The sequence below is a fragment of the Zea mays genome, chromosome 1 (assembly GCF_902167145.1).
Source record: "Zea mays cultivar B73 chromosome 1, Zm-B73-REFERENCE-NAM-5.0, whole genome shotgun sequence".
In the NCBI taxonomy this organism is placed as follows: domain Eukaryota; kingdom Viridiplantae; phylum Streptophyta; class Magnoliopsida; order Poales; family Poaceae; genus Zea; species Zea mays.
In genome coordinates, this window is record NC_050096.1 from 65,501,654 (window position 1) to 65,515,197 (window position 13,544).

At 43.7% G+C, this 13,544-nt stretch overlaps 2 protein-coding genes and 1 non-coding gene across 8 annotated transcripts; all 3 read left to right on the top strand.

The window, feature by feature from the left end:
* The first annotated feature begins 307 nt into the window (after positions 1–307).
* Positions 308–6,363, top strand: LOC100275742 (uncharacterized). 4 transcript variants are annotated; one of them, XR_002267495.3, is made up of 10 exons: positions 308–756; positions 1,924–2,133; positions 2,880–2,942; positions 3,020–3,093; positions 3,191–3,286; positions 4,247–4,304; positions 4,410–4,514; positions 4,606–4,687; positions 5,061–5,475; positions 5,631–6,363. XR_002267495.3 is itself a non-coding variant. In NM_001349523.1 (10 exons), the coding sequence occupies exons 1-10, from the start codon at positions 568–570 to the stop codon at positions 6,153–6,155; spliced, it is 1,515 nt and encodes a 504-aa protein (NP_001336452.1). In that variant the 5' UTR covers positions 499–567; the 3' UTR covers positions 6,156–6,308. The 4 variants fall into 4 exon arrangements, 2 of the variants coding, with proteins under 2 accessions (NP_001336452.1, NP_001335847.1); XR_004856428.1 differs by having other exon boundaries at positions 5,061–5,428; NM_001349523.1 differs by having other exon boundaries at positions 499–756; positions 5,363–5,475; positions 5,631–6,308.
* A 2,789-nt stretch (positions 6,364–9,152) lies between these two features.
* On the top strand, positions 9,153–13,051 carry LOC100273224 (uncharacterized). Of its 3 annotated transcripts, none has more exons than XR_004855966.1 (8): positions 9,153–9,937; positions 10,490–10,602; positions 10,874–10,981; positions 11,062–11,104; positions 11,717–11,881; positions 12,079–12,208; positions 12,289–12,485; positions 12,568–13,051. XR_004855966.1 is itself a non-coding variant. In NM_001147666.1 (8 exons), exons 1-8 carry the CDS (start codon positions 9,433–9,435, stop codon positions 12,821–12,823), a joined length of 1,485 nt encoding a protein of 494 aa, NP_001141138.1. In that variant the 5' UTR covers positions 9,374–9,432; the 3' UTR covers positions 12,824–13,045. The 3 variants fall into 3 exon arrangements, 1 of the variants encoding a protein (NP_001141138.1); XR_004855968.1 differs by having other exon boundaries at positions 12,064–12,208; positions 12,568–13,046; NM_001147666.1 differs by having other exon boundaries at positions 9,374–9,937; positions 12,111–12,208; positions 12,568–13,045.
* Positions 13,052–13,243: 192 nt separating this feature from the next.
* Positions 13,244–13,324, top strand: TRNAL-CAG (transfer RNA leucine (anticodon CAG)). The gene has a single exon. It is a non-coding gene; the product is annotated as a tRNA-Leu (tRNA).
* Positions 13,325–13,544: the final 220 nt, after the last annotated feature.

Genomic DNA, 13,544 nt, shown 5'->3' on the forward strand with positions numbered 1-13,544 from the left:
CAGGAGCAATTCGATCCATGGGTGCGGCGGCTAGGGTTAGGTTGCGGCGGCTAGGGTTCGGTTGAGGAAGGGAGCTAAAGGAAAGGTAGTGGCGTACTAGGGAAACTGAAGAACAGCTAGGGTCCTTGGCGGCTAGGGTTCGGTGGTGAACTTGTAACGATAGCGGGTAACAGATGTGTGACGGTGTCAGTATCAATGTAATAATCGTCGTCCTTACCTGGCAATGGATTCGTCATGTCTATTTTAAAGTAAAGTATTTCCTCTGGTTTTTTATATAATCGAAAATCCTCTTGTTAGCCTCTATTTCGTCGAAGCCACGTCCGTGTCGTTTGATAATGGCAAAAGTCTCGTGTGTGGGGTGGTGGGGGTGGGGCTGTGTGAGACTATTGTTTTCGAGATTGCTAGCGAAAAGCATCTCAATCCCTGAATCGCACACCCAGCCAGAACGAACGCCAGAAGGCCCAGAACCGCTACCTCCTCCAATACACTTTCGTGGCTCCGCCGCAGCACGAAACCCTAGCTTCTGCATCTCCGCCCCCTCCACCTCCCCTCCGCGAAGCAGGCGAGATGTCGTCGGGCGGCGGTGGGGGGCAGCAGTTCCGCTACACGCAGACGCCGTCCAAGGTGCTGCACCTGCGGAACCTTCCGTGGGAGTGCGCGGAAGAGGAGCTCGTTGAGCTCTGCAAGCCCTTCGGCCGCATCATCAACACAAAGAGCGGCGTCGGCGCCAACCGCAACCAGGCCTTCGTCGAGTTCGTAAGTCCTTCACCCGCGGCTCACTCCTTCCTTCCTCTCGACCCTACCCATCGATATCATCCGCGATCCGGTCGGGAATTCGGGGGGGGGGGGGGGGGGGCACGCCGCCGGATTTTCTGTATGGTCTTGTACTTAGTACATGAAATTGATTTCATCAGCAGTTTAATTGTTGGCAAATCACTGGATCTAGCTAGGTTAACCTATGATATTGGTGTTTTATCAGCGCTCTGGATTTGGTTACGCTTGATTAAACCTGTTTGAGTGGACCGATCGATTCTTAAAGCTGCACAATTATGTTCTGTTGAGTTGGGTAAACCAGATATGATTAGGGAATTTGAGGGATTGTACATCGCTTTCAGCCTGCTTGTCTTTTGTTCTGTCAGATTGGTGAAGAGGATTTGAATCGATTGATAGGTTGTTCATAAGCAAAAGTTGTGGAAGATTAAGGGTCTGTTTGGTTGCGCTGTGGCTGTGAAAAAAGTTGCTGTGGGCTGTGAGCTGTGAAAAAAGTTGTTGTAGGCTGTAACCTGTTAAAAAGCTAAAAACCGTTTGGTGGAAACCACTAAAAGTCGTTAAAAATTCTTCGATATATGTTTTCACAGTTCTATCCGAAAAACCACTAAAAGCAGGTCAATGGGTGCTTTCAGATTTGCACTACGAGAAAGTCGGCTTTTAGAAAAAGATGCTTCCTGGATCTAGCCCTTTGATTGGCTTTTAGGGGGCAAAAGCCGCATCCAAAAGTCAAACTAAACACACCCTAAACCTTTTTTCTTACGGTTGCTGGATGGATTTTCTGGTTGGTGATTTGACTGTTCAAACTGGAGGTACATGTGGACATGTGGTACTCTTTTTTGTGTGTTTATGGTAGGATGCTCTGCTAGGATTTAGTGAATATTAATGACTGGTATAAAGTGTGTTTTCCCTTTCGTCCAATCATTTGTGTGTGGGTGGGCGGCGGCGGTGGTGGGTGAAGTAGTTGGGGGGCGCTGGTCGCTGCTCTAGCTCGACCAGCTGGTCGCCCGGCTTGCAAACATTGGTTGAGGCTGTGGATTTGACGTAACTCGAAAGCTCCCTTGCTCCAAGTCAAATCACTTGTAGTAACATATACTTGGATATACTCAAATGCTCATAGCAGGGTTACTTATGTGAAATTAATTTCCTTTGCAGACTGACGTTAATCAGGCAATCTCGATGGTTTCTTACTTTGCATCATCTTCAGAACCAGCACAAATACGAGGCAAGACTGTTTACATTCAGTATTCAAACAGGCAAGAAATAATTAACAACAAGAGTCCTGGAGAGACTGCTGGAAATGTCTTGCTTGTTACTATAGAGGGTGTTCAAGCTAGTGACGTCACCATTGATGTGATCCATATGGTGAGTTCTAAAATCCTTTCTTTTGAAGTACTTAGATGGCTGTAGTAGTATGGTTAACCTCAAGTACGCCTGTTACTTTCTTGATTGCCATTGACTGAAGGAATCCAAGGGAGTCTACCTGACCTGATCCTTGTAAATCAAAGATTTTACATAGATGTTCATCTCGTAGTAACATATTCTGCATGAATCAGCAGGCCCATGTTAACTGGAGAAAATGTCGTTATCAACACCTGCAATGGGAGAGATACCATGTTTGTTTTGCCGCCTCTGTCTTCTAACTAGTACATTCAAAGTTCTTATGAACTCTTATGTCTCATCTTGAGGATGCAACTTTCTAAGTATCCCCCATCAACGCGCTTATCTCCGGTGTAGGGCACCTCCTGTTTATTCAAGTTATTCATGAAAGGTTAAATTCCAAACCTTTAGACCATTAGTATCTCTATGGTGCTTATTTTAGATCATTGTTTGGTGATATTATACATTTCAGCCTTTTTATTTTAACAGTATGTTGAATTTCATCCATTGCTTCTCTCTCGCTGACCCTTCCCTTTTTTCTGTTTGGGTGAGGGATAAGCTTCAAGAGTTTATATCCATTGTTTGGAAATGGTGTTTATTTTTATTATCAAATATCTATCATTGTGTGTTTAACTGCAGGATTTTTTTTACATGTGCCATGAGATTGGTATGCACCTAAAACAATCTCCCCTTTATCTCCTATGTATGATCCTTTTTTGTATTCCTTTCAGGTTTTCTCGGCCTTTGGGTATGTTCATAAAATAGCCACCTTTGAAAAGGCTGCAGGTTTTCAGGTCAGGGTAAAGTTACATGCTTCAGATGTGTAATTTTGAAATGAACATCATGAGCCTAATCTTATTCTCTCTGTCAGGCATTGATCCAGTACACTGATGCAGATACTGCTTCAGCTGCTAGAGAAGCCTTAGATGGAAGGAGCATCCCAAGGTGTCATTCTGTGGTCTTTCCTTGTGTTATCCTTTTTTGTTATTGTACTTTCTTATGCTTGTTATAAGCTGAATTTTCTTTTGGATCTTTATCGTAGTTACTTGCTTCCAGAGCACGTGACATCCTGCTGCCTGCGGATTTCTTTTTCTGCACATAAGGATTTAAACATCAAGTTTCAGTCAAACCGCAGCAGGTATACCCATAATTTGTTTTCATGGAGTTATTTATTTATTATTATTTCTGATGGAAGATTCATCCTTTTGTCTCATGTTCCCTTTAAGTTATTTGACCATTCACTGCTTTATGTTCTTGCCTGACAGTTCTCAACATAAATACCATAACCCTCATAAAAAAATATAAGTACCATAACATGAGTCATAAGCAACACAAGAAGTTATGGACATGAAATTGCATGAGATTATAAGATACCCATCTTAGCATGTTTAGAAACTGTATAATAGTATATTGAATTTCCAGGTTTTCTTTGTGAGGTTCTAATCGCCTGCATTAGAAATACAGTAGTTTTTTTTTCTTCTGCACTAAAAGTAACGTGTGTTGATAACTAAATCACTAAATCATAGAAGCAGAGTGACAAGGTTCTTGGTTTCCTTTTAACTGTTAATGTACAGAACCTGATGACTTAGCTATTGTGTCAGTTTGACTAATGATCAATACTCTTGTACTCTTCAAACTGCAATGGTGCAAAACAAACCAGAACTCTAAATTGTTTGCCGTGAAGTAGGAATTTCCTTGTTTCTGCAATTTTCTCGTCCAGTATCGAAAGAACTACTTGTCACATTGCCCCTTAAATTCCCGAAGTTCATGCCCATTCTTCTGACTTAGATTGTATTAGGGTGAGATTCTCGTTGAAATTGTATTGGTTGTTGTATGTCCGTATTATCACTTGGGTTTTCATCTGTCTACACCCTGAGATAATTTGTCCGAAACATTGCTTGCCTGTTTGGACTTTTTTTTAAAGACCTAAATGTTTGTACTTGTCATGCTAGGACATAGCAACTTGTCATATGTTTCTCCTTTTCTAACCTTACCATTTTTATTCGTCCAAGTATGCAAAATAACTCTAGCTATATTATTGGAGGCATGCTTTTGTTTCACTCAATTGTTTAAAGTTGCTTTTATTGTTATCTTGCAGGGATTATAATAATCCATATCTTCCAATTAATTATTCTGCCATGGATGGTACATTGCAGGTATTTACTTTTTCAGAAAACCATGAACATTCTAGTATTTCAATTTTGTCTCTTTTGCTATTTTATATGAACTTGCTGTTTTTTTCTTTTGATGTGCTGGCATAGCCTGCTGTTGGATCTGACGGAAGGAAAGTGGAGGCTCAAGGCAATGTTCTTCTTGCATCAATTGAGAATATGCAATATGCTGTTTCTGTAGACGTGCTTCATACTGTGAGTCAGATTGTAAACACAATTTTAAAACATGCTTAAAATTTTGTTGTTGTCTCTTTTATCAGTGCTAACTATGATAATGAAACTACAGGTGTTCTCATCATTTGGTACAGTCCAGAAAATTGCTATTTTTGAGAAGAATGGGGGAACACAAGCTTTGATTCAGTACCCTGGTATGTGTCTACAAATTGATCATGCCAGGCTTTAAATCACTAAGCTTTACTGGAAGATGTTTAAGTAGCTGTAGTTGGGTTGGTGTTTGCTGGCGGACTTTGTTTGTTTTGCTATCTTGCTTGTTGTGTTCAGAAGGGTTAGTGCCTGCTGACCCCTTGGTGATCAGAGGCAGGAGCGTGGGAAGCTTGTGATGGGAGGTTAATCATTGAACTTGTGAAAATGTGAAGTCTGTAATTTCGTTGCTTTGGTATTGAAGCTCGGTTTTATCATGTTGGAAAAAAATCAGTAGGCTTTGATATAGTGGGTCAATCTTGTCTAGAAAAATAGCAAATTGCCCCTTGATACCTTGAACATCTTACTTCTTTTTTGCAGTAATCGTTTACCATCTGCCAACTCTGAAGTGCTTGGATCTCCCTAAAAAGAAAAGATTTTCCTTATCAGATGATGTTTTGCCAAAACCCAATGTGAAAGTGATTTTCCTGTGTTATAACAAAAACAAGAGGCTTTCACATATTTAGGAATGGCATCTCCTGGGACCCTGGAGCCCTTGATTAATCTGCTTATAGTAACATTGACTTTCTCACTAAACATGCAGCTGATTATTTCATTTTCCCATGTGCTTTTCTATAGAAATTATTCATCTGAATCTGATTAAGTCTTTCTTTACACTTTAGATGTAAATACTGCCGCTGTAGCGAAGGAAGCATTGGAAGGGCATTGCATCTACGATGGCGGCTACTGTAAGCTTCACCTGTCATACTCCCGTCATACTGATCTGAATGTGAAGGTATAATAGGTGCATTTTGTTTAGTATTCTTTGCTCATAAAACCCTTCTAGATGATACATATACCCCTTTCACAAAACCCTCAGTTATAGTACAGGAACAGGACACCCTGTATTGTTTTTTTTGACATACGAAGTTATGCCCCTTCATATTTCAGGCACATGGTGACAAGAGCAGAGATTATACAATTCCAGCTGGCGTAATCCAAGGGGCGCCACAACCACCTGGTATACAAGCCACGTCCCCTGGGTGGCAAGGTAACCTTCAAGCAGCAGGGCCATATGCCCCACCCGGTGCCCCTCCTCAAAATCACAGTGCCAATGGACAAGTGCCGAACTGGACTCCTGGCAATTCAGGGTATTCCCCAGCCCCAGGAACATATCCAGGCCAGATGTACTCATCTCCGGCACAGTATGTAGCATCAGGGAGCTTCCTTAATACCTCAGCGGCCACTCCGCCTCAGTATGCAACCTCAGGGGGCTTCCCTAATACCCCATCCACCGCTCCGTCACAGTATGCAGCATCAAGGGGCTTCCCTAACACCACACCTGCCGCCCCTCCTGGTGCTCCATCACAAACGCCGCACGCTTCCCAGCAGATGCCGCATCAGCATGGAAATCATTCAGGAGGAGGCACGCCCGGAACTAGCCAACCGCCACTGCCAGCATCATATTACCGTTAAGTTGGATCTTCTTTTGCTATTGTACTTGACCTGTGTTTTGAACTGAGTAATCATGTAATACTGCAATAACCTGCGGTCTGTAACTGTGTTTAGATGTGATAGCAGATGGATACGAGTGAGGAATACATGAATATGTTTGGGGTTTTCATTCATTTTAAAAAACGGATCAGTGTTGGCTCATGGCGATTACTGGCAAGATCATGATTGATGTTGGATTGGTGGTAATGTTCTGAACAGCCGACCTCAGTAAGTACCTCTTGGGTAACACGGTTTCCTTTTTCTTTAGTGAAATACACATGCGAAGGTTTCTTGAGTGGAGCTCACAAGCAGGTAGGTACTGTGGGCACTGCTTGATTGTCGTCTCGGCTTTGCCTTGTCCGGTTTGCTGGAAGGCCCTGAGCTGCCGCTGCTAGCTGTTCCTATCTCGTTTTGTCACTGAGCAGTTCTCCACGGAAGACGGAACCTCTGAATGCTGTGCTGGCATACATATTCATCGGAATAATGCTGATCACTGGGATAAGGAAAAATAAATACTGTACGCAAGAGATAAGGAAATGAGCAGGACCAGATAGAAAGCGGATGTGGTTAAGCGATGGGCTGAGTTAAACAAAAGGACGAAACATTTACCTGCTAAATTGTCAACTTTTTTCTTTTTTTCCGCGACTCTGTCTAAGCACGATTCAGTAGTGAAGAGTAAGCAAAACTGTCAACTCCGGCGCAGTGGTTGTATAATTAAATACACCTTTCTATCTTAAAAAAGCAAAGAACGACCGGTCTTAAATCCACAGAATCTTCTGAACAAAGTTCCATAAGGTTGACAAAGCGAAGCATAAATTTTCTTGACAGTGCTCAATGCTCACGTTGAGCCAGCCATACTACCATACACTACACATCATTTGGTTTGGGAACTCACCAAAGTGAGCCGGGACGCCTAGTTCCACGATAGTGGCAAGGCAGGGGATTGCGGAACTGGGGGGAGGAGATGCTGCTGGGGCGGAGGCTGCGGCAGAACCCCGCACGCTAGCTGCAGGGTGCCGCGGCGAATCTCGTGGGAGAGCGGGGATCGTATGCGTTTAATTGTAGAGAAACACAAGCAGATTAAAACGCTAGCTGGCTGGAAGTGCTGGGCGCGGCGGAGGCGAGTAAAAGCGAGATGGATCGCGGCGGCAGGGCAGGGATTCGTTTCCATGCATGGCGATCGCGGCGCAGTAACTCGCACGCGCTGGAAATGGACCAAATCTTAGCCGCATCCAACACACTTACCGCATCGGGAATCCCGGATCCGGTCGAGGATCAGGCGCGCAAGGAGAAGGGATTTACCGGGAGCGTAGCGTAGTATCTGAAATTCATGCGCGTCAGATCGTCCCCCCCGCCGTCAATGCTGAGATACACAGCTCAGTTTCCTTTTCCTCTCATCGAGAATGAACGTAGTACGGCGTGCGTGGCTACCTATTTATACAGCGAAGATCAGGATGTGCGTGGAAGACAATACTGGTGAAGGTCGCGGCGGCGTACGTACGGGTCATGGTGAGCGGAGGAGAGGCCGCCGGGCGGAAGCGGAAGGCCTCGTCCGCCGCCGAGGACGTCACGTCGCCCGCGAGGCGGGAGCCGCGGCGAGGGCTGGGCGTGGCGGAGCTGGAGCGGATCAGGATGGCGCTCGAGATGGCCGAGCGCTGCTACGCCGCAGCCGCCGCGTCGTCGTCGTCCCTGCCTCCTCCGACGACGGCGGCTCTGGTCGTGCATGCGGCGGCGCCGGCGCACCGCCACCAACACGTACGTACGCGCGCATGACGATTCCGACGCAACCCACTCCACTCCACTCCACTCTCTCCGCGTTCACGATTCCTGATGAGAAAATGAAGAGAGAGAGAGAGAGAGAGAGCGAGCGGCTTTGATCTCAGCACAAGAATTTATCTACAGGTCGTCGGAAATGGAGCTGCTCATCAACTGCAAATGGCCAGAGGGTATTTGACTCCGTATTACCTCGCCCAGCATTACTATGCCAATGATCCTTTGACCAGCAGGCAAGTATTTTTTTTACTACTCCTACACAGTTGCATTTGTGTAATGTAATCTAAACCATCATACATGATGGTTATATGTGCGTCGTCGCCAGCAGGCTGTTTACGACGAACGGCGGCGGTCACCCTTCGTCCCATCACAACCATACTCGTCAGGACGATCAGATCCAGAGCGCTGTCACTATACAGGCTGCCTCGTCTGAGGTATCTGTTTTTCTTCTTCTCAAATTATAAAGCTATTTTAATTTTTTAAGAGTCAAAAGATATACTAAGTTCGACTAAGTTTATATAATAAAATAATATTATTTACGATACTAAATAATTATAATAAAATTTATTGTTTACAGTATAACTATTCGATACCATAAAAAAAATATTTCTATATTTGTTATCGAGATACTTTGACTTATAAAATATTTAGGATAATTTAAAATGATTAAACTAATATATATATATATATATATATAATAAAAGATACCTAGAAAAATTCTAAACAAATAGAATTTAGAGCGGAGCAAGTAAATTACCGAACCTTTATCCCCGTAATCTACCGATTCAATTTTCAGTGGCGAGAATGTTCATTACAGTACGGTTTTACCCGGTCTGACGTGCAGAGCTCATCATCGGTGAGCCAGTGGCAGCAGGGTCACCGGCGAGCGCGTGCCAAGCCCAAGCCTGGCCAGACGACGGCGCCGCCCCAGGTCGCATTCGTGGACCTCGGAGACTCGGACGACGACAATGGCGGCGGCGACGTCGAGGAGCTGGACTTGGAGCTCAAACTATAGAACGAAGTAGGATTTTTGCTGTCCAAATGTTAGGTTCTCGATCCAACAATGTGTTAATTAAATTCTTTATCTGCATGGCTGCACTGCATAGAAGCTGTCAAAATCCATTACTACAGCTGGTACACACTTCGAGCGTACCGTACGTATATTCCATTGTGTAGAGCAGTTTGGTTTCCTGTGAGTATAAATAAATATATAACGTTTACTGTTTCGTCGTGTAATAAAAATAAAATAAAAGTCGTCTTGCCGCGCCGTTGACGTAAGATTTGCACGGCGCCTTCCACTCTGCCCCTGTCCCTACTATAAAAGCGTTCGCCCCCCGTCATTTTGATAAAAACCATGTAAAAATATATCTAAATAAAATATAAAATAAAAGGCTCGACGTCGTCGTCACCTCTCTCGCCGTCCACGAGTCACGGCGGGCGGGCGGCGGCGGCGGCCGGGGGTCCCGGTTGCACACGGCTCGCCACCATGCCTGACCCCACCACCAAACTCCCCTCTCCACGCCCCCGCCGGCGCCGCAGGCTCTTCAGCCTCTGCCTCGGCACAGCGCTCCTCGCGCTCATCGTCTCCGCGCTCGTCCACGTCGTCGCCCAGCCGCCGGGTCCCGCTCCCGCCTCCGCGCGCTTCTCCGTCATCATAGACGGAGGCAGCACGGGCACCCGGGCCCACGTCTTCGCGGCGGGGCCCGACGGCCGCCCGGATCTGGCGCGCTCCACCGTGATGCGCGTCTCCCCGGGCCTCTCGTCCTTCGCCGCCGACCCGGCGCGGGCCGGGGAGTCCCTGAAGCCTCTGTTAGATTTTGCGAGGGATAAGATTGGCGGCGCCGTTAGGGAGGCGGAGGTGCGGCTCATGGCCACCGCAGGGCTGCGCCTGCTCGAGGAGCGCGCCCAGGAGGCGATCTTAGCGTCTTGTAGGGACGTTCTACGAGCCTCTGGGTTCCGGTTCGAGGACGCGTGGGCCAAGGTGATCCCAGGTACTGCTTGTCCCTTGCCATTTTCTGCCATCTGGGGCAAGTCACTGTACTTTAGCTGTAAAATGTTCGGTCGCTGATTGCACTATGGATAGGGGATTGGATGCTTAAGCTCTAAAATGCTCGGTCTGATTGCATTGTGGTAAGGGAATTGGGTTTTTAAATTAGATGACCAATAATGCAATGAATTGGAAATGCTAACTGATTCCAGGTGTGTTGTGTATGTAAAGAGAGTGCCAATTGCTGCGGGTTTGTTGTTGCAAATCTGCAATAGATGTGAGTCGATGGATTTAGAAATGACTAGCAGAAATATGTAGTGGAGATGCAGCTTTAGGGGATTCCTATATGACACTTCTGTTGGTTGACTAAGAAAAAACTGGAATCAATATGACGGCATGCAGCAATTTATAACCAATCTATGCAGTGCAAATTAGTAACTAGCTTAATTTCGTTGTTTGTGTGTTTTTTTTGGGAGGGGGGGGGGGGGGGGGTTATGGTGTGTAAAAGTGTTTTTTGTATCATTAGCTGTTACACTTGCTGGTTCTTCTTTTACAGGCTCGGATGAAGGTGTCTATGCTTGGGTTGCGGCAAATTATGCTCTTGGAAGACTTGGAGGGGATCCTAACAAAACCGTTGGAATAATTGAACTTGGGGGCGCTTCAGCTCAGGTTTAGTGATGAGTGCATACACAGTTTATGATCTTGCATCTTGCTTAGCTACAGTGCATGCTAATGAGTCCCTGACACTGTACTAACATTGAAAAGGGCTCAGCTGAAATTATGATTTCTTTAAACTTTATAAATGCCTTCAGTAATATAGGAATACAGGATGGTCAAATTCCACTTGTGGTTTTTTTATGTCAATACATATAATAGTTTTTTTTGTAATATTCCAAACATATTTTTCTTTACGAAAGTAACTGTTGCTGTTTTGTTTCAGCTTACCTTTGTTTCTGATGAAGTACTTCCACCCAAACTGTCATATAATTATACTTTTGGTGAAACAACATACACTCTCTATACCAACAGCTTTTTAAACTTTGGTCAAGTGAGTTATCTATATCCAAAGACTCTTCTACTTTGTATAATCTTATGGATCCTGGGCTGACAAACCAGTTACTTCTGCAGAATGCAGCTCAAGACTCATTCCATGAAATGCTGAGGTCAAGAGGTATTTATTTTGCCTTACTAGTATAGGCAGTCTAGACTTCACCACTCACCTAAGCTTTGTTTTTGAGACCTTGTGGTGTTCTTTTCCTGTGTCATTGGGGACATGCATTTGTCCTAGGCACCTAGGCGTAACTCGTAAGTATGACCTTGTGATGTCCCATGGTGGTGGGGGCACTCCTGGATGCCTAAAAAACAATGCTTGCAATTATAATTAGGAATTCAGTACCTGATGTACAAGGGAACTAAATCTCACAAAATATATACTCTGAATGAAGAGTTCATTCACACGACTAGACACTACTTAATGAACAATGTGCGTATAAGTATTTCTTACTACAATTATTTTGGTATTCTATGTAAGTGCAAATGTACCTGGACCATAGTTTAGGGTATGAGCCATTTCAGCAGTTTGATGAAGTGGCCACTTGACTGAAAATTTTCTGAAGTAGTTACTTGTTCCATTGGCTTATTATATACTTGGTAACTAAAAACAGAGTGTAAGATGTGTGTGAAACAGGAAGGAATTAATAGGTCGTGTTTTGTCTGTGGGGCTACTAAGTGCTAGTAATTATCAAGCGAAGTATCTCTTCAAGTTCACCACCCGCATTTGCAGGCTCTTTCAAAAATGGTACACTTGCTGATCCTTGTGCTCCCAGAGGATATTCACGCAATGAAGGTGCTTCAAGGTCAACATTAGAGAACCAGTATGTTAATAATGGGACTGGAAACTTTACAGAGTGCATATCTTCTTCACAACTTTTACTGCAAAAAGGAAAGGGTAAGGAATATATGCAGAACTACAAATCTTTGTTCAGTTGTTCACATAAAATGACTTAAAAATCACTTGAAGATAGATGTTTTTCACTGATGCACCAAGCCATACCTTTTTAAAATCTCGTGCACTTCAAATATTTTGTCTAACTGTTTCTGAATTAGTATACCTGAACAAGCTCAATTTAGCATGATGTTTTACAGATTAGTGCCACATGTATCTCATATAAATGCAGAAAAGTGCCAGTATCAACAATGTCACCTGGGATCTACTTTTGTACCTGAGCTGCGTGGATACTTCTTGGGAACTGAAAATTTATATTTTACTTCAAAGGTCCATTACATGTTTCTTTTCTCCTTTTGCATGTCAACCTTTTCTTCTGACTCTTCTAACTCCTGTGCATTATGTGACAGTTCTTTGGACTTAAGAAGTCTTCATCACTATCTGATTTCATGTTTGCTGGAGAACAATTTTGCAACCAGCATTTGTCGAGTCTTAGAAAAAGGCATCCTAATAGGTCAGATGAGGATTTTTCACGGTATTGCTTCTCGATGGCATACATTGTGGCTCTACTGCATGACAGTCTTGGTGTACCACTGGATGACAAGAGGCAAGCATATTCAGCACGCCATAGTGAAATTTACTCCCAAGTGATCTAGTTCGCTCATCTAATTTAATTTTCTCCTGATCAGGATTGAGTATTCAAACCAGGTTGGAGACATTCAGGTTGAATGGGCTCTAGGAGCTTTCATCACACTGATGCAAAATACGAGTTTAAAGCCATTACACACCACCGCAGAATCAACCCATAGCAATAGACCATTGTTTGCTGTGCTGGGAATGTTTCTTTTATGTGGAGTACTCTTTGTATCAAGATGGAGGAAGCCCAAGACGAAAATCATATACGACTTAGAGAAAGGCCGATACATCATAACACGCATCAGCTGACGCTAAATCTTGTGCAGAAGAACTATATTTATACGACATGAATAGATGCTGTGTTGTGCAACAATGTACGAGTTCAATTCTTTGTGTTTTTACCTTTAGGTAGCAGAGCTGGGTGGGTGGAGCAGGAAGATAGCGCATTTGTGCGTATAGAAGAATGATGTGTAGAACAAATTGCCATGTGTTAATTGAATTATTTGATGAATAATTATAGTTGCTTTGTTCATCTAATGAGGTCGATATTTCTCACACAGCAATGTGTCATGTGCTAATTTTAATTCTTTTGGTGAATAAGTGCAGTTATTTGGTTCATGTTATGAGCCTGGCATTTCTCACATATGCGTATATTGAGATACTGTAGTTGCAGTCAAAGCTTGTTTCGTGTGTTATTAAAGAGCTTTATTATTGAACAAGAATCAACAAGTCAAGATGGCCGAGTTGGTCTAAGGCGCTAGTTTCAGGTACTAGTCCGAAAGGGCATGGGTTCGAATCCCATTCTTGACATATATTTTTTGCTAACTCATATGTTTTTTGCTTTATTTTTGTGCTGAACGCTTGTTTTGTTCTTTACTAAATGACCCTTAGTAGTTTTTTTTTTGCTTTGTTTTTGTGCTAAACTCTTGTTTTGTTCTTTCCTAAATGAACCTTAGTATTTTAACACTGAGTTCTAGCCGTTTTCAACAAGGAATATAACTAGTAAAAAAACTAGTATATATCAAATCAA

Bases quoted from the DNA above. Each gene is read 5' to 3' on its own strand.
- LOC100273224 (NM_001147666.1), top strand. From the start codon at position 9,433: ATGCCTGACCCCACCACCAAACTCCCCTCTCCACGCCCCCGCCGGCGC. The intron at 9,938-10,489 runs GTACTGCTTGTC...CTTCTTTTACAG, and splicing joins GTGGGCCAAGGTGATCCCAG to GCTCGGATGAAGGTGTCTAT. The intron at 10,982-11,061 runs GTGAGTTATCTA...TTACTTCTGCAG, and splicing joins GCTTTTTAAACTTTGGTCAA to AATGCAGCTCAAGACTCATT.
- LOC100275742 (NM_001349523.1), top strand. From the start codon at position 568: ATGTCGTCGGGCGGCGGTGGGGGGCAGCAGTTCCGCTACACGCAGACG. The intron at 757-1,923 runs GTAAGTCCTTCA...TTTCCTTTGCAG, and splicing joins ACCAGGCCTTCGTCGAGTTC to ACTGACGTTAATCAGGCAAT. The intron at 4,305-4,409 runs GTATTTACTTTT...GTGCTGGCATAG, and splicing joins CCATGGATGGTACATTGCAG to CCTGCTGTTGGATCTGACGG.